A 27270-nucleotide genomic window follows, 5' to 3' on the forward strand; every position below is an offset into this window, starting at 1 on the left:
GAGCCCCATGTGGCTGATGTGATTAGGTCCTATGATGGTGTCCCTTGAATAGATATGTGGACAGAGTTGTAGCAGGGTTTGGTTCCTGGGTTGGTGTTTTTGTCGTGTGGTGTGTAGTTGCTGGTGAGTATTAGCTTCAGGTTGAGGGGCTGTCTGTAGGCAAGGACTGGCTTGTCTCCCAAGGTCTGTGAGAGTGAGGGATCATCCTTTAGGATAGGTTGTAGGTCCTTGATGATGAGCTGGACAGGTTTTAGTTGGGGGCTGTAGGTGACGGCTAGTGGCATTCTGTTACTTTCTTTGTTGGGCCTGTCTTGTAGTCAGTGACTTCTTGGTACCCTTCTGATTCTGTCAATCTGTTTCTTCACTTCACCAGGTGGGTATTGCAGTTTTAAGAATGCTTGATAGAGATTCTGTAGGTGTTTGTCTCTGTCTGAGGGATCAGAGCAAATGCGGTTGTATCTTAGAGCTTGGCTGTAGACAGTGGATTGTGTGATGTGGTTTGGATGAAAGCTGGAGGCATGTAGGTAAGTACAGCGGTCAATAGGTTTCCAGTATAGGGTGGTGTTTATGTGACCATCGCTTATTAGCACTTTAGTGTCCAGGAAGTGGACCTCTTGTGTGGACTGGTCCAGGCTGTGGTTGATGGTAGGGTGGAAATCATTGAATTCTTGGTGAAATTCCTCAAGGACCTCCTTCCAGATGTCATCAATGTAGCACAAGTAGAGTAGGGCCATAACGGGACAAGAGCTGAGGAAGCGTTGTTCTAAGTCAGCCATAAAGATGTTGGCATACTGAAGGGCCATGTGGGTACCCATAGCAGTCCCGCTGACTTGAAGATATACATTGTCCCCAAATCTGAAATAGTTGTGGATGAGGACAAAGTCACAAAGTTCAGCCACCAGGTTTGCTGTGATGGTATTGGGGATGCTATTCCTGATGGCTTGTAGTCCATCTTTGTGTGGAATGTTAGTGTAGAGGGCTTCTACATCCATAGTGGCTAGGATGGTGTTTTCTGGAAGATCACCAAAGGATTGTAGTTTCCTCAGGAAGTCAGTGGTGTCTCAAAGATAGCTGGGAGTGTAGGGCCTGACAGGAGAGTCTACGTAGCCAGATAATCCTGGTGTCAGGGTGCCAATGCCTGAGATGATGGGGCGTCCAGGATTCCCAGGTTTATGGATTTTGGGTAGCAGGTAGAATACCCCTGGTCGGGGCTCTAGGGGTGCGTCAGTGTAGATTTGATCCTGTGCTTCTTTAGGGAGTTTCTTGAGCAGATGGTGTAGTTTCTTTTGGTAATCCTCAGTGGGGCCAGAGGATAATGGCCTGCAGAATGTGGTGTCAGAGAGTTATCTAGCAGCCGCTTGTTCATATTCTGACCTATTCATGATGACTACAGCACCCCCTTTGTCAGCCTTTTTTATTATGATGTCAGAGTTGTTTCTGAGGCTGTGGATGGTGTTGTGAGGCTGAGGTTATGGGGCAAGTGATGCTGCTTTTCCACAATTTCAGCTTATGCACATCGATGGAAGCACTCTATGTAGAAGTGCAGTCTGTTGTTTCGACCTTCAGGAGGAGTCCACGCAGAATCCTTCTTTTTATAGTGTTGGTAGGAAGCTTCCTGTGTGTTAGTGTGCTGTTCAGTGGTGTGTTGGACATTATTCCTTGAGTCAGAGACATCGAAAGCAGGATTCTGGGTCACTGCAGAACTGTATCATGTTTGTGGGAGTGATGGAGCAGAAAGAGAGATCCTGAGATAGGACAGACTCTTCTGTCGGGCTAAGAGTATAGATGGATAGATTAACAATATTTTTAGGTGAGTTAAGGGAACCACTGTTGTGGACTCTTGTGGCATGTAGGAGTTTAGATAGTTTAATGTCCTTTTTCCTCTGTAGAGATGAAAAGCGTGTATTGTGAATGGCTTGTCTAGTTTTTGTAAAGTCCAGCCATGAGGGAGTTTGTGTGGAAGGTTGGTTTTTTAAGAGAGTTTCTAGTTTTGAGAGTTCTTCTGACAGTGGCCAGTGCCAGATGCTTCAAAGGGAATAAACAGAACAGGGAAATTTATAGAGTGATCCATCCCCTTATTATCCAGTCCCAGTTCTGGCCGCCCTCCCGCACTTTTCCAACCTGCAGTGGTAGAAGCAGACATTTGGCAACAGAGAAGGGAGTTTCAAACTCACATTAAACACTGTGATTAGAATGGATGACACCATAGGGGCTGGTCTCCATGCTGATAGTGTCCTTTTCATTCTGCAGCAAGCCTGCCAGAGGCCTAAGGCTCGTAATGACATTTACTGGGCATTTAATAAAAGTGGTTGTTTTCATGGCATCTGCAAATGTAGGCATGAATGTGAAATGTGCTTTGGGGAGCATTCAGCCAGCAATTTCCTCAGCAACCTGGGAAGGCCTCGGGGAGGGAACAGAAAGAGGGATAAGTCAGGCGCTGCCCACAGATCCATGGGATCAGGAGCAGGGTATGGGGGCCAAGACAAAGAAAGGGGTGGAGGGTGAGCTGAAAAGGGGGGCTGGATAAGAGTACCATCTCCAGTTAAGGTGGAGGTGTTAAGGGTGCTCTTGTGGGATTATCTTGATGCAATGAAAGGGGCATATTTGTGGGATGGGTTCACCGCAGGGTTTAGGATCCTCTTTCTGGGGGAAAGAAGTCATGTGATGTACAAATAATTGATATCCTTAGTGGGAATGGTTGATATTGTAAAGAAAAAGATTACACAAGAAATAAAGTAGAATAGGGTAGCATGGCCATGCAGTCATCTACCTATACAGAACTTGCAGGTTTCTCCTTTAGGCTTGGTCCCTAAGAAAGCTCTGGGACAATATTGCTTAAGTCACCATTTGTCATACCAACAAGGTAGGTCAGTTAATGATGGAATAGACCCAGCCTTGCATTTATCCATTGATGAGGCTGTGCGTATGGTTAGTTCTTGTTGCCCAGGGGTGCTGATGGCCAAGTGTGCTTCTCTACTGTTGCCGGTGCATACTGAAGTTAACCTTTTTGATTTCTCTGTTGAAGGACAATAATATTTTGATAAAACTGTGTTCATGGAATGTGCAATGCCCTGTTCAGCATCTGAGAAATTTAGTACAATGCAACACTGGGCAGTGATGTGAGAAATTGGTTTACAGCAGGTAGTGCATTACTTAGATGACTTCTTGTTTGCAGGCAGAGTGAATTCATATAATCGTAAACTCATAGAAGATTAGAGTTCTTTTCTGCAGAACTGCCACTTAGCCAGTCCCCAGCCTGTAGCAGTGTATGGGATTCTTCCATCCTAAGTGCAGGACTCTGCACTTGTTCTTGTTGAATCTCATCTGATTTCTTTTGGCCCAATCCTCCAATTTGTCTAGGTCCCTCGGATCCTATCCCTACCCTCCAGCATATCTACCTCTCCCCCAGTTTAATGTCATCCGCGAACTTGCTGAGGATGCAATCCATCCCATCATCCAGATAATTAATGAAGATATTGAAAAAAAAATAGGACTGGCCCCTGGGGCACTGCCAACAAGACATTGAGTCATTGATCACTACACGTTGAGCCCAACGATCTAGCCCGCTTTCTAACCACCTTCTAGTCCATTCATCCAATCTATACTTCTTTAACTTTCTGGCATGAATACTGTGGGAGACCCTATCAAAAGCTTTGCTAAAGTCAAGGTATATCACATCCACCGCTTTCCCCATATCCACAGAGCCAGTTATCTCATCATAGAAGGCAATTGGGTTGGTCAGGTGAATCCATGCTGACTGTTCCTGATCACCTTCCTCTCCTCCAAGTGCTTCAAAATGAATTCCTTGAGGACCTGCTCCATGATTTTTCCAGGGACTGAGGTGTGGCTGGCTGGTCTGTAGTTCCCCGGATTCTCCTTCTTCCCTTTTTAAAAAGATGGGCACTATATTTGCCGTTTTCCAGTCATCTGGGACCTTCCGCAGTTGCCATGGGTTTTCAAAGATAATGGGCAATGGCTCTGCAATCACATTAGCCAACTCCCTAAGCACTCTTGGAAGCAATGCATCCAACCCCATGGACTTGTGCATGTCCGGCTTTTCTAAATAGTCCTTAACCTGTTCTTTCACCACTGGGGGCTACTAACCTCTTCCCCAGACTGTGCTGCCGAGGGCAGCAGTTTGGGAGCTGACCTTGTCTGTGAAGACCGAGGCAAAAAAAGCATTGCGTACTTCAGTTTTTTCCACATCATCTGTCACTAGGTTCCCTCCCACATTCAGTAAGGGTCTCACACTTTCTCTGACCCTCTTCTTGTTGCTAACATACCTGTAGAAAACCTTCTTGTTACCCTTCACATCCCTTGCTATCTGCAACTCCAATTTTGCTTTGGCCTTCCTGATTACACCCTGCATGCTTGAGCAATATTTTTATACTCCTCCCTAGTTATCTTTCCAAGTTTCCGCTTCTTGTAAGCTTCTTTTTTTGTGTTTCAGTTCACTGAAGATTTCGCTGTTAAGCCAAGATTGTTGCCTGCCATATTTGCTATTCTTTCTGCACATCAGGATGATTTGTTCCTGAACCCTCAATAAGGCTTCTTTAAAATACAGACAGCTCTCCTGGACTCCTTTCCCCCTCACATTAGCCTCCCAGGGGATCCTGCCCATCAGTTCCCTGAGGGACTCAAAGTCTGCTCTTCTGAAGTCTAGGGTCCGTATTCTGCTGCTCTTTGGATAAGTGTGTTAGCCTGGTGGACCCTTTTCTGACCCTGGTCAAAAAATTGCAGGTACACCTAGCAAAGGAAAAAACAGAGGGGCCTTCCACTACACTTACCTACCTGGGGATTGAGCTAGGCACACTGATGGGTATATCACAACTTCCTCAGGATAAGCTTTCACAGCTCCTGGACTTGATTAGGAGAGGCAGAGCAGCCAGGAAAGTTTCTCTCTGGGAACTCAATCCATTTATTGGGCTTCTTAACTTTGCCTACCAATGGTAGCCCCGGGGCAACTTGTGGTGAGTTACTAGAAGAGGGAAGGAGGAGTTGGGGGTATGGGAGCAGTCTTTGAGCCATTTTGATGGCGTGTCTATTGTGGAGGGAGGAATGGATACTTGAGGCTGATTTAAATATCCACTCACGTGCTTCAGGAGATATGGGTTTGAGGTATTTTATCAAGGAAGGTAGTGTGCCCAGAGATGACCCTCCACCTGGATACAAAAGTAGTGCAGGATTTAACATTTCTGGATTTTTTTCCCATTTTGGTCATTTGGGAAACAGAGTTAGCTAATAAAAGGGTATGTTTCTGGTGTGACAACATGGCAGTGGTACATGTTATCAATAGCCAGTTGTCCAGATCAAACAGAGTTATGAGATTGGTGAGGGCATTTGTACTACAATGTTTAAACGTTGACATCTTTTCTCTTCCAAACATGTGCCTGGGGTTGATAATGATGTAGCAGATGCAATGCCTCATTTTCAGATGGGCAGATTTTGGCAGCTGTAACCAGAAGCTAGCAAAGAACCTGAATGGATGCCACTAGCACTATGGAACCTTGGAATATGATGGCTGTCAAGGTAGTGCGGAGATCGGTGGGTCCATGAACATTGTAGAGCTATGAGAGAAGTTGAAATGATTTTGTGCAATTTCGGGAGTGGGAGGGCCTGTCACCGATATGGCCCATTATGGAGGAATGGGTGCTGCAGTACATCCCCTTTAGCAACCTGACAATCATCTCCACTTGCCTAGCAGTCCTTACATTTGCCAGTAGGCTGAATGGTTACCCAGATCCTATTAGTGGGTTTTTAGTTCAGAGTTTTCTAACAGGGTGGTCTAGATGCACCAGCCCTAGAGAAGATACCCATCCCATCACAGGTAATATGCTTAGGGATAAGGTATGGATTCTAGAGCCCATATGTTGTTGTGAACAAGAGGTGACCTTTTTCGGAATGGCATTTCTGGTAGTGTTTTTTGGAGCTTTTAGGATCAGTGAACTAGTACCTGAGTCCTGTAGGGACTCTCCTGGATGGGCTTTGGAACTGAGGGATACATATTGGGAGAGTCAATCTGTGATATTAACCTCAAGGAGGTCAAATACAAGGATGCATCCATCATTCTACAGGAGGCTTAGGTGCATCCATTATTCTACAGGAGGGTGGTGAGCCTGGGAGTCTGTGAGGGCATATATGGCAATAAGGTCAGGGTGTGATGGGCCCTTCTTGATTTACCATGATGGGAGTCCCCTCACAACATACCAGTTTGTTACAGTTTTAAGACAAGTATCAGAGGGGTAGCTGTGTTAGTCTGGATCTGTAAAAGCAGCAAAGAATCCTGTGGCACCTTATAGACTAACAGACGTTTTGCAGCATGAGCTTTCGTTGCATCCGACGAAGTGGGTATTCACCCACGAAAGCTCATGCTGCAAAAGTCTGTTAGTCTATAAGGTGCCACAGGATTCTTTGCAGTTTTAAGACAGGGGCTGATGAGGTTGGGGCTTCCAGCGCATGAATTTGGTTCCCACTCATTCAGAAGTGGCCCAGCTGGTTCTGAGGGCTAGTGCAATTCAGGCAATTGGGTGTTGACATTTGAAAGCATGCCGAATGAACATGAGACCACAATTGGGGAATCAGCATTTATTTTCCTTTGTGCTTCCATTCCAGATGCTGACACATGGGCCAGACTGACAGTGTGGATTTGTGGGCACACTATTGTTTACTGGACGCATAGCTGAGGGGACTTCACAGCTCCCTGCCAAACCCATCATTGCAACATGTCCAACCAAATAATTTTAGTTGTCGGGGGTTCACTGCTGGGTCTCAGTGGTGAAGCAGTCTTGAGCTGGTGTGGGTGTGGGAGGAGGGGCATGTTATGAGACAAGCTCTTGCCCCTTCTGTACACTGTTGTGGCCCCTGAGCCTACACCTGGTATGATTGTGGTTCACCTCAGGGAAAATGATTTGTGAACATTTAAAGTGGTGGACTTAATGATTAGAGCTCAGAAGGACTTGGGGCAGATCCTGGAATTTTTCCTAGGAGTAAAAATTATTTGGTTGGACATGTTGCAATGATGGGTTTGGCAGGGAGCTGTGAAGTCCCCTCAGCTTGACAAGGCTAGGGGGTATGTAAATAGGGAGGTGGCCAAATTTATAGTTGGCAAAGGGGATGGGGGTTGGTAATTTTTCATCTGGACATAGCATATGGGGCACCAGAATTATTCAGGGAGGATGAGGTCCACTTGTCAGACTTGGGAGCTGACACCTTTTTGGTCCATATTAAAGAGGGCCCTTAGCAGAAGTCTGGGAACCCAGCTAGATATGGGGGGCAGAGGGAAGATGGGCCAAGCTAATTGCTGGTGCCTCCTTGTTGTGGATGTCCAGTGCAGGCCATATGTAGGGAATGGAGACAGTGGTCAAATAACATGGGTTGGTAAAGGTATTCTTTAAAGGAGTAGAAACATGAGGGGTTTGGGGGCTTCTCTGATTGATATGACAGAGAGCCAAATTCTCCTTCCTTTATAGCTCCTTTAACCCTCATTTAAGAGGGTATGGTGAGGTCTCAGCAGCGTGTTGACTGGGGACCAGGATGGGTAAAGAGGGAGGGCTGACAGAACCCCCCCCCCCGTATATGCAAATGATTATGGAATTACCTGCATGGTACACTTTTATTTCCTGGGCACTCCCTGAAACTTAGGCTATGTCTACACTACTACAGGATCGATGCTGCTGCGATCAATGTACCGGGGGTCTATTTAGTGGGTCTAGTGAAGACCTGCTGAATTGACAGCAGAGCACTCTCCGGTCGACTCTGGTACTCCACCGAGAGCAAGAGGAATAAGGTGAGTCTATGGGAGAGTGTCTCCTGTTGACCCAGTGCAGTGTAGACACCACAGTAAGTCGACTTAAGCTATGTCAACTCCAGCTGCGTTATTCATGTAGACTATGTCTACACTACCGGGGTAAGTCGACCTAAGTTATGCTACTCCAGCTACGTGAATAGGTTGATTTACTGCAGTGTCTACACTGCACTGGGTAGATGGCAGACACTCTCCCATTGACTTATCTTACTCCTTTCATTCTCAACGGAGTACTGGCGTCGACCGGAGATCACTCTGCCGTCGATTTAGGAATAATGTTGTGGCCTAATTAAACAACATCCAGTTCTCCTGTCGTCCTTCCATCATGGTTAGAAAATGGAGCCTTTTGTGACCTGTGTCAACTACTGGAAAAACCTATTAGGAGATTCCCTTATGTATTGTTAGCCTGTTTAATTATTGCACAGCTTATTGTACAGCTGGAAACAAGGAGAGATAGCTCAGTGTGTCTAATGTGATCTTGCTGAACCATAAGCAGTTAATCCATAGATGTACTACATGGTTCTCATCTGAGATCCTGTTGCACTGTGTGAACAGGAGTCCTCATTTGGAGTTGTGGTGGACATACAGAAAAATGATATGTTTGTTACAATGGGGTAAGTTGATGTGATGTTCAGATTTCCTAGTAGCATCCCTAAGGAGGAAGAATTAAGGCTACATCAGTGTCTTGTTTGAGAAGAATAAAACTATCTCCGCATTGCCTGTTTTTCTCGCATTTGATGTATTTTCAAAAAAACAAAAATCTCTAAAACTTTGTACAGGATTGGTGCAAGGGAAGTTAACTATTTCCTGATTTGTCCTAACATTTCAAGGATTTAAACAAGCATTGAGGAAGGGCATGATGGACATAACCTCAACTTCATTGTAACATAATTTTGGGGGGTTGGAATTTCCCTAGTGATTTTTTTATAATCCTTACAGTATAAATTTTTAGAGGAGTGACAGGACAGAGAGAGTAAATATGCCATCAAATACATGCTTCCTTGTATGTAAGTACTAACAAAATTATGAAATTAAAGTAGTGTGTACAGACTTCAAAGGGTGTGGCCATGGCTTAGGAGAGCCTAATGGCTCTGACAGAGTTTGTTATTCGTTTCTCCCCACTGACTCACTCCTCCCTGCCCTTTGTTTTGGTTGGAGGGTGCAGAGGAGAGGAGGAGCCTGATAGCTGAAGGTTTGTCAAGACCCCAGCTACCATTAGCTGTCCCATAGGCTGGCAGATAAAAGTAGAAATTTGCTGAAGAGCCGGTTCACCAGACTGGATCATCTGGCAGGGAGGTTGAAGACCTGAACTCATAGGCAGTGAGTATCACTGGAGACTGGGTTGAAGGTCAGGTAGTGGGAATGAGGCATGTTAGGGGGACATTTAGGTCCTCCCAGTAATGCTACTTTAACTGTCCGCCAGACTCCAGTGGTGCTCACTGCTCTTCACACAAGTGTTGTTCTTAACCACAGGTAGCTGCTCCCTCTAGAAAACCACCATGATTCACCAGAGAGCAACTATGCTCTTGCAAGCCTCAGGGTGTCCATGAGCCTGGAAGTGCTACTCAGGAGGCTGAATCTCATCTCTGGGCAATACCATCTGGCTATAGATAGCTCTGTGGATTCCATCTCATCTACAACTTTCCTGCTTGCTTCAGCTCCCTGTTGAGCCCCTTTCATTGTGCTGTGACCCTCTGCACAATCCAGCTCCCTGCTTGTGCCTTCCACCTCCCCGCTGAGCCCTTCATGTACTCCCATATCTCTACCCCCCACCCACTCCCTCACAACACACACTGGCAATTCCTGGGCTCCCCATGCCATGCTTTCTGGAATCGGGAGAAGAAATCTCTTCTTCCAGTGACTGTGCAATAACTTCCTGTTTGCTGACATTTCCAAAGGTTGTTCCCCAAAATAATCTGAACGATCTTTCTTCTGTGTTTCTATTGGTCTGATACTGGCACTAGTGTGTGCCCAAAGGGAGTCCTCCGATAGGTGTGTGTCATGGTGAGGGCATTTGTACTGTAATATTGGAATTATGAGTGAACAAAGAAAGAGAGAAGAATTTTCAAACAATATGCACCCCTGTATTTGAAGAGACAGTAATTCCAGAACCCCTCCTCCCCACTTTCAGTATTTCTGTAAATTGGTAGGAAATATTCCACCTTGGCCCAAGAAGCATTCTACCAATTTTCAGCTCAATAAGCCTTTATATGAAAAGTTAAGGGGTGTGTGCATGTCAAAAATAGGGTGTAGAATGGAAGTGAAATTGCAAGCAAACTGTGCAGCACAACCCACCACAAGGGCTCAGTTCAGAGGAAATAATCCAGATACCAACGAAAGATGAAGAAGTCTTATAAAATCATGAGTTGCACATTTAACCTCATATAGAGCCCTTTGTAAGGTCCACACTTATGCCTCCTTTTTTTTACATTTTCATTTATTTATTTATTTATTTTGCAATGACACCACTGCTCCAGAATGGCTTGGCTATAAATTAAGTCATCAGGGTATCATGTTTATCTCCTGATTAGTACCAAGTGTTCTAGGGAGAATCCACCTGCTGTACTGCTGAACATGACAGGAATGTCCTAATGGAATGACAACATAGCATGTGCAATGGAGGGCCAACAGTGAAGAAGTAATCATGGTACAATAAGTATATCTTTCTAGGTAAGTGGGGTGGAGCTGCATGAAAGAAAACAGTGGAAAAGTGAAGATTGGTAATGTGACCTGGGAGGAGGAAGGCGGCTCAGGAAAAATGAGTGTGGGAGGATGGTAGAGGAGTCAGAGCTAGGGAGGATATGTGATTTCTGAGGGGAGGGAGTTGGTGACAACTATACTGTTCTCTTGAGCTTTATGTTCTATTTTGGTGACACTGCTGCAAATGAAGTTCAGTTATATTTGTGACAGAGGCTCCCTAGCATTTCTCTACTCACTCAGTTCCCGGCAAACACTTAAGGCAAAAGAGCTCTCATTTTCCCTCTGCAGAAAATCAGGACCATAAGCTGTTCTGAGAAGGACTGTGAAAAATACATCAGCTACTGCTGAAGGTGCAAGATATATTAAATTTTTTAAAAAAAAATATCTTTGTGTATTTATTTATATTTAAAAAATGAATATTATCTGCCCACTGACATTTTGATAGACTCCAGCCTATTCTTTCACACAAATGCAACATTGTGTCTCTGATGCATCCTAATTCTGTGGTTGCTGCACAAGAACTGAATATTTTATGATGTCTCACTGTATCCATGTGATTTGCCAACAGTCACATGGTAGCTGAGATTGCCGCTGCTTTTCTATATAAATAGTATAGGAGTTATGTGGGTGGGAAAATGTTGACTTTTTAATGGATTCTTCTGTATGTTTCCATTTTCATAGAAATACAGTGATGTACTTAATGTGTGACTCTCGTAGTTCTCCTTTAACTTGCTGTACAGTCCAGCTGTAAGCCGGATAAGCTTCTCTGATACACTTCTTGATTATGGAGAGGACGGGCAGAATGCCTCAAGGTTTGCTGGGAGAAGGGAGCACATATGAATCAGCCACTGTGTGCACATACAGTGCAAAGTGCTCTTCCCAGTATTAGCTCTGATATAGCTGATAGTGCATGAGGCAGTGAAGCCATAGGTCTAGTCTACTCCCTTCTGGATATCTGGTACCATTCATGCCACTAACACTTCCCCCTTCTGCACAGGAATACAAGGTGTGAGATTCTGGCTGTCTCTTGCGCAGAAATGTAATGGGTGGCAGGTTTATAATGAACCCACAAGCTGCAGGCAACAGACACCAGACCAATTAACACTCACCTCTGTGGAATCAGAACTAGAATTGTCCAGCACCTCTTAAAATAGTCTTCTACAATATGAACTGTAGTACCTGGACCCCTTATCTTCTCTGTGAGCGAGCCACTTGGCAACAATATCATCTCACAAACACACACAATCAATATATTACGTACCCTGCACTCTCCCAATCACCCTCTAACTCTGTTTGGTGCACTCATATAAGAGCAGCCAGAATTTGGTCCATGATAAGGGAGGACCTTTCACTGGCTTCAGCTTGTGATTGGTAATTCTAGAGTGGTGTTATCAAAGATCTTTGTTTGAAGATGCAAATTTTAATAGCTGTAGGACAATAATTGTTTGCTATTTTAGAGAACATATTGTTCATTGTTTGAGTATGAACTTCTGCGTGGAGATTGCATAGATAATAGCTGCATTTATCAGTGAACCTTACATAACTGGATACAGTGCATATTGCTCTTTTGTCTGCCAGCCTAACATTCGCAAATTAGACTCCCTCAATTCTACTTAATTGTTGATAATTCTTTGCCATTTCTGTCCCTTAACCAAGTATAAAATGTTTGAACAACTCCTCTTTTCTCTATGAGTTGATTTCGTTTAAACTTTCTATTTTCATCTGTCTTGTTGAAATGCATATCAGTGACAAATAGTTCCTTTTACATGTTAAAGATACTTCCGTCTCTTTTGGGATTTCTATGTCTTGTCAGTACAAATACGAACTTTTCCTTTGCTACTTCCCCAATCACATTTTAATTAATGTACATCAGAGATTTTCTTTGTTGTTTTTAACAGTTAATTAAAAAGAGAAGCTATACAAAAATCCTTAGCACTCAAAACTGATTATATTATTAATTATAATGACTGATGATCCTATAAACTGCCACATTCTTCCAATATGGCTTAATGCTAACACATTTTTTAAGCTATAGTACGTTCTGAGATTTTTCTCTATAGACCAGTCTATTGTCTATTGAATGCATCACAAGGACTCAGTCCTATAAGCTGATTTACCTGGGCAGACCCCCACAATGAGTCTTCATTTTCAGTGGGACTTCCAGTGGAAAAGAGGATCCACTCACATGGATCAGCTTCCAGAATCAGGATTTCAATAATGAGTCTTCTGTATTAGCACTTACTTTAAGAAAATAGCTACAGTTTGATATGCTTGTATCATGAGAATAGTAAGGTGTTGAGATATGATGAAATATTATGGAAATCACTGTACTGAATCAGCTACAGGAGAGTTTGGAATTGTTGGTACGTGTCCCTGATTCAGCCTATCATCACAGCCATTTTTTTTAGCATTTACACCATGCCTCTGAAGCATTAAACATTCCTATATGAGGAATCTCAGGACTGTTGATAGAAATTAGCATTTTTCCTCTCTCAAAAAGCCAATTACACTTCTAAAAGGTTGACCACTGCTCTATTTTTAGGGTCCTTTACTGGGGAATCAATTCCTGACTATCAGAGTCAACCACTATCTCAGTATCTGCTTTTCTAGCTGTTCAACTTCCTCCACACACAGCCCCACACATTCATTTTCATTAAGGACTCTTTAATTCCTCTCAGATTCAGTAGTATTAATGCAGAATGTGTTGCAGAATGTATTGTCATACATTATATTCAGCTAGCTTTATCGGGCTTGTGGATCTGTGATATTTTACACCTTCACTGACTTTATTTTTCATGTCTAAGGAATCTCTTGTACAGGGGTTCTCAAAGGGGGTGTCAGAACCCCTCAGGGGGTCACGAGGTTATTACATAGGGGGTCACAAGCTGTCAGCCTCCACCCCAAGCCCCGCTTTCCATCCAGCATTTATAATTGTGTTAAATATATTTAAAAGTGGTTTTAATTTATAAGGAGGATCGCACTCAGAGGCTTGCTGTGCGAAGGGTCACCAGTACAAAAGTTTGAGAACTACCGCTCTTGTAAAAAAATTGTTTACCACAAAGAATCCTTCTTGCTAAAAGGTTTAAAAAATCAAACACTTCTATAATATTGTCTTCCTTTTGCTCCCCTCTCTCATACATGCACCTCATTTATGGGGTTTTTTTTTCATTTTTTTTCTGAATCACAGTGTTGGCCTTGTTTAAACTGACCTCAGTTTTGAAGGGTTCGCATATGATTGGGATCAGAAGGCCATTATTTTAGTACTGTTTAGTAATATGCTAGTTTACCACAAAGAGTCATTTGCTATAAAACTGCTGGCAGCTACCCAGGGTGGGTGGGATTTTTCAGTACTAGATTATTACTTCATATTATGATAAGGAAATATGATTTTAGCCTTAATAACTGGTAATCTTTCCCTTTATATTGTGTTGAACTGGCTGATATGCATTGCCTTCAACTGGATGGAATCAGAACTACCCAGCTATGTGTCATGTTAAGAAAGATTCTCCTTTTGTTCAAGTGTGGGGAGGGAGATCTGAGTTCTAGCCCCACTGTGCCTGTAGAGCTCTGAGGGAGTTGGTATGAGGATGTTAGGAGGCCACAGAAACCTTATGTATGCATTGTCATTCACAGAAACTCCCTTTAAAAGGATGCTAAAAATTGACAAATGCACACCTAAGAGGGAGGGACTATGTTAGTGATATGCAAAGCTCAGGAGACTGGTTCAGATATGCAGCCCATCTGCTTGTCCTTCTTTATCACTCTTTGGGGCTATATCATGGGCTACAGTCCTAAGAGAAGGGATGGTGCACCACTGCACCCCCAGTGGGAGTATCGGGAAGCATTGAGGTTGTGCTGAGAAGAATGTAATCTGCTGCACTTCTTTGAGGGTGCAGCATAGTCACCCCACTCTCTTTTGATTGGCATGTGGGGGAGACTGGTTAGAGCTATGTCTCCACATACTTCCCATTTGGGCTTTTTTAAAATAGTCTGGAGACCTTATGAATACAGATTACTGTACTTCCTGATTCCAGGCAGGCTAGAAGTACTGCAAGAACAGACTTTCTTGAAATATTTTGATACTTTTGGTTCTGCCGATGAGTAAGAAATGGACAACAAGAAGCATAAATGTGTTTGAGCCTCAGAAGAAGTTTGGTTTGTGAGCCAGGTGAAGGTCCAGCTAAGCTCTAAGTTTATCCAAACCAGTTCTCACATTCCTAAGATTTCTACCATATACCTTCTGTTATGAAGCATTCAGTATAGTTACGATGGTGACATGTTGCATATAAGCACCTGAGTCAATCATAGGTTAAAATAATACATTGCATTGTAACTACACTGTAAGTGGAGAAAACATGGAAAGCCCCCACTTACTTACTTTTAAAATACAATGTTAAATGGTTGTTGACAAATGATCACAAAATGACTTTGAACTTATAACAATTGTTTGTAATTTGAACAGAATGTCTAGAGATTTTTGGTATGAGCTTTGCAATATTGCAAAATGTTCACAAAACCCTGAGTCATTTCACACAGGTAGAGCCACCAAAAGGCAACTCCCAGATGTGGACCTCCAACCTGATCCTGTGCTGAAGATATTCTAGCTAAGACATGATTTGATACAGGCCCCCAAAGTCTTTTAACATTATATCATACAAGTAGCTCCCCACTTCTGCAAGTGTAATCCCACATTGCTTTCTTCCCCCAACACTTTGACTGTTCTCTCATTTTCTAATTTTCAGGGTGGAGGGAGTTGGAATTCGCCACACCTTCAGTACACCACTCCTGACAATTGTAATTGCTGAGAAACTCTGGGCTTAATTCCTCACTGAGTTACACCCGTTCTATGCTGGTTTAGCTCTATTGACTTAATTAAGGTTCTATAACTATGCCAGCTGGCAATTGTCCCAGAGTGACTGTTCACTAGCTGAGACCAGCAAGAGTCCAGTAGCACTCCAGCAAAATCCTTTGCTGCTGTTTGCATGCCTCATATGCTGGGCCTTGGGGGGTGTGGTGCAAGCCCAGGCTATGCAAGCTTTAGCTGAGAACTCCCCTATGTCTGGGGAACTCTCAGCTGACTAGACACAACCTGACTCTTGCCTGCACTTTTCTTACACTGTGCTCTAGTTCTGAGGTGAAGGTGTTGACCCTCATTGAAGTCAGTGTGAGTTTTGCCATTGACTTCAACAGGGCCCGGATTTTATCCTGGCTTCTTATAATAGCCATCTAATGTTAATCAGTGTTAAACATTTAACTGAACATTTGTCTTTGTAATTTGGTTTGATTAATTTTACATAGGTTAGCTGGCACTGACGGATAGTTTATATTGTGAGGCAAGTAATAACATCACACAATGGCCTTTTCTTTACAAGCTTTTTAGGTTTATTATAATGCTGGCAACATTGCATGAAAACTTGCTTGATGTGATCATATCAGATTGTCTCATTTTTTCCAGAACATCTTAAAGAAAAAAAAATAGAAGCTAAAATAGATTTATGAGTGTTTTTGGAGGAACTTTATTTCAATTGTTGTTCAACATTTTTGTAGGGAGTGCTGGAACACCTGTTATTTTCAATGAAAATGGAGATGCACCTGGGCGCTATGATATATTTCAGTATCAAATGACCAACAAAAGTGCAGAATACAAAGTAATTGGTCACTGGACAAATCAACTTCATCTAACCGTAAGTAGCAGGTTGATTACATAGTTGTCATTAATGAGAAGTTAGAGCATTTGAGCTTTTGTTTAAAAAATATATATTATTTTTTATAATTGGCAGCAGCAAGAAAATGTCCATTTTTCTCCTAAGCAAGGGAGCTAAACAATATCTTATATTTTAGAACAGATTTTCCCCCTGTGTTCTCTGTTCCTTTAAACTGTATTTTAGAATCTTCTCTATAGCCAGTTAGGGGTAATGGAAGTTTCTTCTTCATAAGTAGGCTATTTCACAAATGTAAATAGGTGCAAGATCCTTGAAGTCAAAGGGCAGATTTGTCAAACAATCACTCCTGACTTCAGATCTCCCACATGAAAGTGAAATACAGGGCTACTGTGCTGCCAGACTGAAAAAATGTTAATTGCTGAACATAAAAAAGGGAGAGACTGGAATGAAGTTATGGCTATATGTTTATATTGTGAATTTGGATTACACTTCAACAACAACAATAAATAGCCCAGATTCATGCATTAAGGTGCCATAAAATGAAAATATACGTTTCTACTGTAGTAGCTGTTGTACATAGTGTTCATTTGGGCTGTGGGAACATTTCACATCAAAACGTGAAAGCGAGCAATTTTACCAGATCCTGGGTTTTAGTATGAATCCAAACCACTGTTCAGGCTTTAGGAAACATCAAAGAAGACTTGAGCTGACTGAAGATCCTCCTTCCCCTTCACAGAATGCTGCTCTAATGATATCCGCCCTCCCAATAGATACCAAATCCCTTCATATCCTTCATGCACCCTGCTTAATCCAGGCAGTTCCAAGCCCATCCCTACCTGGTGGTCTCTGCTGGAAAACAAAAGGCCACTGGTCTTTTCCACACTCCATCAGATCTTCAGGAAATAGCTGGTTGGCTAACCTGCTCCTCATCTAGCACGTTTTTTTAAGTGGGAATCTAAGTCTAATCCTTAAAATGCAGGTGAATTGACAGCCAATCCTGTCCCTTCATTCACCATCAGATCCACTGTTCTTCAGATCCACTGCTGCCACACTGAAGACACTTTACCTCACTCTGGAGTATATTTTCAGCAGAAAGCACAATATCAAATGGGGAATCCCTACAACAAGGGGTAGGGCCAGCTATGCACACTCCAAAGATGCAGATAGCCCCCACCTAAAGGGGAGAGGCTGCTGGCTATGGAACACCACCTTTCCTTCAGAAAATAGCACAATGTAAGAAGCAGGGGGAATTATGGTCCTAGGAGGAGGGTGCTGAAATTCACCAGTTTCAGTGTAAACCAAGCAAAACTTACAGGGTTTGGTGTGAGGTTGGTTTGGAGTCTCTGCAGTGCTTAATTTGTGCCAGGGCTTGTCAGGGCTGAGCCTCAGCACTTCTAGGCTTGACCGTTCATAGCCCCAACACCTCTGGGTTTGCTGCATCAGTTATGAATGTAAAAAAATTGCTTGAGCTCCAGCAACTCTTTCATTACAAATTAAGCACTGGGTCTCTGCAAACCTGAAACACAAAATGCACTTCAGGAAGAGTGAAGCTTGATGACTGGATCCACCCATTGGTGTTTCCTCATATCATGCAAACCTCAAAGAGCTGGTTTCTCACGGCTCTGGTTTTCAGGATAACAGGCACATAATAAGTAATAACAAAAACAAAGCTATAAGTATTTACAAATTATTGTTCCTTTGAGACTACTTTGCAGTAATTATCAGAGTGCTACCAACAGTGGTGCATATAATAGCTTCCCCTTTTCAGCCACTGCTCTGATAAATCACCTTACCATATCTACCGTTTAGTTTCTCTTGCTGCTTGGCCAGATGCCATCAGTTCATTTTTGGGGCCCAAATGGAAGCCTACAAATATGCAGCCTTTGATAACAGGTTATGTGCCTGTGTTATTTCCTTCCGGTAGTCTTCTATGAAAGGGAGAATGCCTTTTTGTATCAGTCTGCTGAGTAGTGTAAGAGAAATAGGAGAGGTGAAAGAGAAGTGCTCAACAGCATAAGGAGAAATGTACTAACCAGTTCCTGAAAACATGAGAACAAGAACTTGAAACTAAATTTATATTTAAAAATTATACTTTTCATAATTATTTGCACTTTGTTCTGTTTGATTTAGTTGTAACTGCATTCATGTTTTCTTCAAAAAGATGACTAAAGCTGCTGTTCAGTCTTTAGCTTTTCAGTCCTGTTGTTGCTGGTTATTTGTTCTTTTCTATATAGCGTCTGTATGTCATATGGTAATTATGATGGTGTGTGAAATAAGGCTAGGCTGGCAAGTACCAGGGACTACTGAAAACACTGCTACGACTGAGTTATACAAGCACACCTGTGTCTGCTACAATCTTGTCCTCCCATCTCTTTCTCTCCTCCTTCATATCCTATTTGATTTCTTATTCACCTGCCACATATTGTCTAAATTTTAGATTATAAACTCTCTGGGGCAGGGACTGCTTCTGTGTAATCGTGTTTGCAAAGTGGCTAGTGCAATGGGTCTTAATCCCTGTTTGGGTCCTTACTCACTCGCACAATAGAAATAAATTAATTATCAATAATGATGATGATAGATTTTGTTTAGGTTCTATTTCTGTATTCACCAAGCTTAGTTCATGTGTGGGTGTTATTTTATCTACTGATTACCTATTGTAACAAAATAATATATTTCTTTCACTAGATAACGTTTATTGGGCACCAAGTAACCTTTACTGCTAATTACCAGCAGTATTAATCATCACACTGCAAACCATATTATGGTCTTTGATCCCCAGTGGAATTTCCATTGATGGCAGTGGGTGTATCAAGGACAATATATTGGTGTAAGATAGACCAACATTTTACATTACAGACCTACAAAGGACAGGCCTTTTTATTTCAATATCTTTCTCACCCTCCAGAGTGGATACCTTCCTTTTAATGAAGCTACATTACATACCCCAACGTCTGCGATTTTTAATTAATATTAACCAAATATCATCTATAATACCTAACTTTTTTCATCAGTAGATTTTAAAGTGCTTTACAAAGGAGCTCAGTACAGTATCAGCATTTCATTTTACAGAGGGGATACTACCCAAGGGAACCCAGCAGGCCAGAAACTAGAATTCAGGTTCCTGCTGTGCGACTCTAACGTTTGATGCATGATGCTACACTTCTGTTCATATGGTCTGTTCCAGCTTCTGCCGACATCTTCATTTCAAACTGCTTTGTAAGCTAATACACTTTTCTTATAAATCTACTTTATTCAGTGTTAGGTTCTATGGAGGCCGTAGGCCCTCCCAAGGTGCTCTGCAAGAATGAGGCCGACACACACACTGTGAGTTATTGGCTTTAATGAAGGTAAAGTGACACACCCGCAATGGGAACTCCAAGCGTTGCTGTCACAGAGGCGGGGAACCCAGCACCCTGGAGCTCGGCCTGGTATGGAGTCCAAAAGCAAGCACAAATCATGCTCATATTTATATAAACAGCAGCAAAGCAGCTCATGCATAATGCAATAGGGGCTTTCCACCCTCGGTGCCGCCCCCTTTGGCCAACGGCGTAGGGGCTTTCCACACAGCCAAGTTATAGCCAGTTGGAACTAGCATGCCGTGCCCTACAATAACCGGGCGCTGAGAAAGCGGAACTGCCTAAGATAGTCCGTAACAAAATCTTCCGTGATTCCCTGTCCTCCTACATTCAGTAAATGCCCTACTTCAGTGAACTATATTTTTTGAGCAGGATAGTGAAACTTCATAAAAGTTTTGTGTATATTCTAAGGGCTTTCTCTGTGAGCAATCAATGGCCACTATTAAGTTTAGCTAAGGATTAGTACATTTCTCTGTTGCGGCGTATTGAACTAGAAATTTTTTCCGGATTGTCCAGGATATTTTTTCTATCAGATTTTGGCTGCTAGTCCCTTCTGTTACACGGGCTATAGTGCATCAGACTATCCTCCTGACTCTAAGCTGGACCTTCAGGATTTGTGTGCTGGGGACTTTGGTTCTTCAGAAGTTTTTTCACTGGCTCCTCCTCAGGGTCTTGTGGTCAACTTGTCCCTCTCTTGGTGTGATATTGGCTTTTCCTTTGGGCAGAAAATACTAACACTAGTATTTAGATAGAGTAGTTAGATAAAGACTCTGTATCTGAATCCCTAAAGGTCTGTTTGTCAGCGGACTTGGCTGGCTTCAAAGCTCCTTCTAGCTAGGATATGGGTTTCTTCCTTTAATCCTCAGTAATGTTAGTGCTTTCCTTCAGGCTGACTGACCTTTCAGATTCCCTCTGCAGCAGCTATAGCTTCCAGAATCAGGGTTTATGATTACTGCTCCAACAAGAATAAACACTTTAACCTGACAATGCTAATATGGAAGCAAAGCAGCTGGCAAACACAATATAGAAGTCAAAATGAAAAAAGCATAGTTAGCTCCTATATATACACACTTTCACACAAGAACAGAATTTTGTTTGGCTTAGAGACATCAGACACTTGACCTCTACCAGACCAGTCTGAATGCAGATGCTTAATCAGATGCTGTCAAATGAATATCACAAACCCAAAGAGCCTGATTCTCATTCACAATAAGGCCATGTTTTACCACTCTGGCAGTGTACATTTACACCCACTTTAAAATCCCTTTACACTCCCAGACAGCTGTAAAGGGGCCTCAGTGTAAATAATAATCAGGCGCAAAACGTTTGATTTTTATATTATGATGATAGAAATTTAGGGCTATTATAAAGTATGATCCTTGACAATAAGTTAAGTGCCTGCTTGTGATTTCCATTTCTTTATTACTAGTAGCAGGCAAGGTATTTCAGAGCAAACATTGAAAGAAATAATACTTGCCTCAAAAAGGTTCTCATATTCATAACAAATAAGAAACACATAAAAGACGGAAGTTTTATTTCCACCAAAATATCATGTTTTATTCATTTAGCTACAGTACTCTGCATGCCAGGTCACATGTAGTACTTCCCAACAAATGTGTGGGTTTAGCAAATTTGAGCCCTCAGCCATGTAATCTCCACAGGAGGAAAGCTGTTAAAAACAAGCTAGCAGTCCTTGGCATTTATGAATTGGCAAATGTACTTCCTTTTATGTTTAATAATGAATCCCCTTTTAGAACTTGAGTCACTTAGCAGTACATGTTGTAACATGAGTGCTAGCTAGAAATGCTTACTGACAACTTCTCTCAACTGCAGTAACTAGACAAACTCCTGAGCCAGGAAGATCAGATCCAAATCTGAACTTCTCCCAAGTTGGTCATGTTGAGCTCTGGGGCTTTGGTTTGACCCAGAATTTAGAACAGCTAATATCTGGGGCTTGGCTGGAATTATCACCATCTTCGAGAAGCAAGACAAGAAGACATCTAAACACAATAAAAATTTTCAGTGAAACACGGAGATTTATGAAACACTGTACTTAATATTAGATTTCTTTCCTCCTACACTGAATAGAAGTTGGGGAAGAAAAAAAAGCATCACAGATTTGCAAGATTGTTTTAACAGTAAGAAGAAGCCTGGTCACTCAGATTAACAGAGACTATACAAGAATGTTAAGTGACTTGTTTATGGCTTTTATTCTGTGGTGGCATCTTCATTTGCAGTGCTTTTAAGCTAAGAAAGGGTTCAATTAAACCTTTGTGGATATGAAGATCTAGCAGAGATGGTCATAATCATAAGAAGACAGTTCTGGCCTTAAGCACAAGCTTTGGTGAACTGGTGAAGACTGGACCCTACAGAGCAGACGGAACATACCTTTTGGCAGCAGTGTCACAAGAAGACGTGTGTCAGTGCTCAGTCTCTGTCCAGTGGCTAGAGGCCTCACAAATTATAAACCTAACCCTGTAGGAGAGAATCAGAATTGAGATCCCTCAATTTTGATGAGTCAGAATTAAAACGATACTGACTTCCTGTCTGCCTAACAGCAGAAAAGCAAACGATATAAGAAGCACATGATGTTTTCTCTACCGGTAGTAAACAAGACTCAGGGCTTGCCCTAGGCCATTAAATTTCATTAAAGGACCCAAAGAATCTATTTTCTTCTGATAAGCTAATATAAATTTGATTTTATAAAAAACTGTTGAATCCAAACTCAAAGAATAACAGTGGAAAACTTTAAAAAAACAAAACAAGAACTCCTAGTAGGAGCACCTAATAGCAGATAAAAAAAATTTGGACCACTCCTCATCATCCTAATATATTTTACTATATGGTAACCAGGGTGGTTGATGGATGCACTTTTGCATGTAAATGATCTCATAGCAGTACAGTTCAGCCTTGCTTTCCAACAATGCAAATGATCAAGACATTGATCAGGTTATCTTACAAATAATACTGAATGGATGGACAAAAGTGGATTTTCTCTACTATTCCTGAAAAAGTTCCAGTGACTTTCTCTGTAGTATATGGTAGCTCAAAGCCAGGCAGGAAAAGACCATTAGATAATATTGAGGAGAGTTGCTAGGCTCCACTAAAATAGACCTAGGTGTTCAATAGAATTGACAGATGAGTATGACTCATGTTCTCCTTCACTAATAGAGTCTGAATACATCAGGGAGCCTCTTTGCAGGAAGTGCAGATGCCAGACTTAACAGCCCAATCGATAACAGCAGACAATGAATGCAGTCTGTGGGCTAGTCTGTGAAATAGGCAGGTTGGGCCAAAAAGGGATTATTCTGTGAGTGCCTAATTAGGAAAAAGGGGAGAAATGGAACATTTGTAGCATTGGGAGATTGCACATCCCAATGTTCTTAAACATTTTACCTTTGAAGAAAAAAGCAAAATGAATACTGAGGTAGAAAAGACATCAGTTGGTATGGAGAAGTACTTCTATTAGATTGGGAAGCATATGGTACATTATTGAACACCTGAACAGACCTTTGATTCAGGGTTCAAAGAATTGAAAGATACATTAAAAAGAACATCATATCTTCTCTTCTAAAGCGTACTGTATGGCCGAATTAACAGTCTTTTTTCCCCCCCAATGAAATAGAAGTCAGGGCTTCCATGAAATGCTATGTACAGGGGAAACAAAGTGACATGCAGAGGAAATGCTGAACTTGGATAACCATTTGTTCATCATTAGAAAGATGCCAGATGCCAATAAAACTGCCTCTGCTCAAGAGCTGAGACAAATAGAGATTTTTCTCACCTTGTCTGGGTCAGTGAAAGTCAGGTTTCTCCAATGAAGTATGGGGTTGCTTACACAGTACAACACTGGGAAGTGTGATGAAAAACTTGACTATGAATTTGTCACAAGCCTCTTGCTTCAGCAGTAAGTATTCTGTCATTTTTGTGATCCTTACATACAGGAATGATTATACTTTGAAAGAACTATGCTTTAATAGCCATAGCATGAGGGATTGCAGATTATTTTTGTGTACTTCTGCTCATTTCAAGAAATATAAAGAGCCCCTATGACATATGATAAATTAAATCATCATTTTCAGTTTTAAAATAAGTATTTCCTCTTTCACATTCAAGGCCACTGTGCAATGATAGAGCAACTAAGAGGCATTAAGTGTTGGGGAAGTTGCTCTATGGAACTTGTCAATGTTATTATATTTGACACAGAGAAACATCTTAACAGGTGGAACATAGGGGCTCTTTATATTTCTTGAAATGATCAGAAGTACACAAAAATAATCTGCAATCCCTCATGCTATGGCTATGAATAATGGAGCAGCTGATACAGGACTTGATTAATAAGAGCTAAAGAAGGATAATATAATTAATACAAATCAACCTGGGTTTATGGAAAATAGATCCATTCAAACTAACTTGGATTTTTTTATGAGATTACAAATTTGTTTGATAAAAGGTAATAGTGTTGTCATAATATACTTAGACTTTTGTAATGCATTTGGCTGGTACTGCACAATATTTCCATAAATAAACTAGAACAATATAAAATTAACATGGAATACATTAAATAGACCAAAAACTGTCTAACTGATAGGTCTCAAAATGGAACTGTGATTGAGGAATCATCATCAATCTCTCAGGGACTGGTTCTTGAGTCTAGACCATTTACCATTTTTTCTATGACCTGGACGAAAACAAAATCATCACTGATAAAGTTTGCAGATGACACAAAAACTGGGGGAGTGATAAGTAATGAAGAAGACAGGTCACTTATTCAGAGCAATCTGGATCGCTCGGTAAACTGGGTGCAAGCAAACATGCACGTTAATTTGGCTAATTGTAAGTGCATACGTTTTATCATTAAATTTGCATATCTAGGAATAAAGAACATACTTACAGGATGGACAACTCTATCCTGGGAAGCAGTGACTCTGAAAAAGATTTGAGGGTCATGGTGGATAATCAGCTGAACATGAGCTCCCAATGTAACATGGTGGCCAAAAGAATTAATGTGATCCTGGAATGCATAAATAGGGGAATCTTGAGTAGGAGGAGAGAGATTATTTTACTGCTGTATTTGGCTCTAGTGTGACTGCTGCTGGATTCTGTGTCCAGTTGTTGTGCCCACAATTCCAGAAGGATGTTGATAAACTGGAAGGGGTTCAGAGAAGAGCCAAGTGAATGATTAAAGGATTGGAAAACATGCCTTATAGTGATAAATTAAAAGGGTTCAATCTATTTAACTTTACCAAGAGAGGTTTAAGGGATGATGTGGTAGGGGCCTTCGGTGACCGGGTGGCCTAGTGGCTATACCATTGGTCAGAAGGGCTAGAGGGGAACCCGGACCCTCCCCAGGGCCCTGTGTACTTCAACCCCTTAACAGGGGAGATGGGTCTGCCTCTTGGCCGGGGTGGGGGCAGGGGCAGCTCTAGGAATTGCCGCCCCAAGCACGGCAGGCAGGCTGCCTTCGGTGGCTTGCCTGCGGGAGGTCCCCGGTCACGCAAATTTGGCGGCAGCCTGTGGGAGGTCTGCCGAAGCCGCGGGACCAGCAGACCCTCTGCAGGCAAGCCGCCGAAGACAGCCTGCCTGCTGCCCTCGCGGTGACCGGCAGAGCACCCCACGCGGCTTGCCGCCCCAAGCACGCGCTTGGCGTGCTGGTGCCTGGAGCTGCCCCTGGTGGGGGTGTTCAAGACCTGTTTCCCTGGGCTACATCCAATTAAAGTCTTTTTAACCTGGAGCATGGCCCTGCTAATTCAATTACCTTGCAGTTGGGGCTTAGCTGCAGGCTCCCCTTGGCAGGGGAAGGCTTATTTGCCTCCAGTGGCTGTGTCCACTGATCCGTCCACTTGCCTCCAGTGGCTTACTTGCCTCCACTGATCTGTCCCTTCAGGCAGGCAAACAGAGAGCTCCTGCCTCCTCGCCAGTCAGTCCCCAACTGAGCTCCCTTCTTGTCTCCCCGCTCCAGGCCTGGCATCGGCTGCATGTATACCGGGGTGAGGCTAGCTGAGCGCACAGGTTTTCTTTAACCCCTGCTGTGCCAGGCGGCCGTTCCTCTGCTCCTTCACAGATGACGTGATTACAGTCAATAAGTACCTACATGGGGAACAAATATTTAATAATGGGCTCTTCAGTCTAGCAGAGAAAGGTATAACACGACCCAATAGCTCGAAGCTGAAGCTGGATTAATTGAGATTGGAAATAAGGCATACATTTTTAATGGTGAGAGTAATTAAACATCTGAACAATTTACTAAGGATTGTGGGTGTATTCTTACCATTTTAAAATCAAGATTGGATGTTTTACTAAAAAGCTCTAGGAATTATTTTGGGGCAGCTCTATGGCCTGTGTCATACAAGAAGGCAAACTAGATGTCACAATCAGGGCTTTTGAGCGGAACCTGGAGCTGGAGCATGGACCCGTAGGTATTTCCCGGAGCTGGAGCGGAGCCGGAGCAGAGCAATTCAAAAATGTGATTGCTCCAAATCCCTGGTCACAATGGTCCCTTCTGGCCTTAGAATCTATGAATCTCTCCAGATTAGTACTTGAATGACAGTGAAGTTGAAGCTCAGTCTGGGTATGAGGGAGGTGATGTTAGTGGTGTGGAGGAAGCATTTGGCAGGGCTGTTACTGTAGGGAAGATTAATGCCTTCAATACTGAGGCTGTTTTCCATTCTTTCCCCAATGCATTCACTAACTTGCAGTGTGCCTTATGCCACTTCAGAGAATTTCAATAGTCAAATGTGCCTTTTAGATCTATTCCTTGCTAGATGCATAAGATCTCTACATTCAGACACAGAATTCACCATGGTAACCCATGCCATTATTACCTCCAGATTGGATTTTGCTCCTTCACATGGGACAATAGATGAAGCCCACTTAATTATTTCTCAAATTGAAATGTGTCCAAGACACAGATGTCGATGCAGTTCCCCTCATTTGTGGGTGGGATATAGGTACACAGGTTACCCCATTAGGGGTAAAACCATGCCTACAATCTGGTGCCCTTCTCATTTACTTTGAGCCTTTCCTTTGCTTTCCCTGACAGTAGCACTTTCCCTCTGGCCAACTGGGATAAATCCAGCATCTCTACTTTTGATATCGCCAATGCTGTATAATCAGGTGGCTGGGAAATCTTGAGGAATGGTGTGATCATCAGCAATCCCCTCTTATTTTCCCCCTTGAAAACAAATTTTTCAACCTCTGTGATATATCTGGTCTCTAGTGTCAGAGCCTGAACACTTTTAACTGGGGGTCTCCAATGCGACATCAGAATGTATTACTTTTACTACTGTTTCTCTAGCCCATCTGTGTTGTTTAATTTTTATTGCAGCTCAAAATGTTTTATGCTTTGAGTCTTCTCTACCTTTTTGTTCATGTTTGTCTTTTATCCATAGCAAAAAGATATTTCTTCTAGTAAATCTTCTTGACAATATTTTCTCTAGCTTAAATTAGTTTCTCTTGCTTGTTTTTTGTGTTCCCACCTCACTAAGTCCCAATGTAAAATTTTCAACATATGTATTGACTCTTCACTATAAGTGGCAATACAGACTTGAAAACAAGCTCTTCCTTTGCAGCTTGAAATCTCAAAATACAAACAAACATTTGTCTCACAGTTCTGAGCCAGTTCAGGCTTTTCAGATGTTTGAATCCAGTTTGTTCACCCAGCCCTGGAATCATGTTTAAAAGGCTGATGTGATTTTCTTTTTTCTATGCAGAACTGACATATCAGGAGCTAATTACAGTAGGAAGA

At 42.3% G+C, this 27270-nt stretch overlaps 1 protein-coding gene across 3 annotated transcripts in view; it reads left to right on the top strand.

The window, feature by feature from the left end:
• GRM8 (glutamate metabotropic receptor 8) overlaps positions 1-27270 on the top strand; it is a 525047-nt gene that overhangs the window by 412767 nt on the left and 85010 nt on the right. For all 3 annotated transcript variants that reach the window (XM_045001072.1, XM_045001074.1, XM_045001073.1), the window contains one exon: positions 16052-16188. In XM_045001072.1, coding sequence (XP_044857007.1) covers positions 16052-16188 — 137 coding nt within the window. The remainder of the gene's footprint in view (positions 1-16051; positions 16189-27270) is intronic.

Source organism: Mauremys mutica, chromosome 1, assembly GCF_020497125.1.
Source record: "Mauremys mutica isolate MM-2020 ecotype Southern chromosome 1, ASM2049712v1, whole genome shotgun sequence".
Taxonomy (NCBI): domain Eukaryota; kingdom Metazoa; phylum Chordata; order Testudines; family Geoemydidae; genus Mauremys; species Mauremys mutica.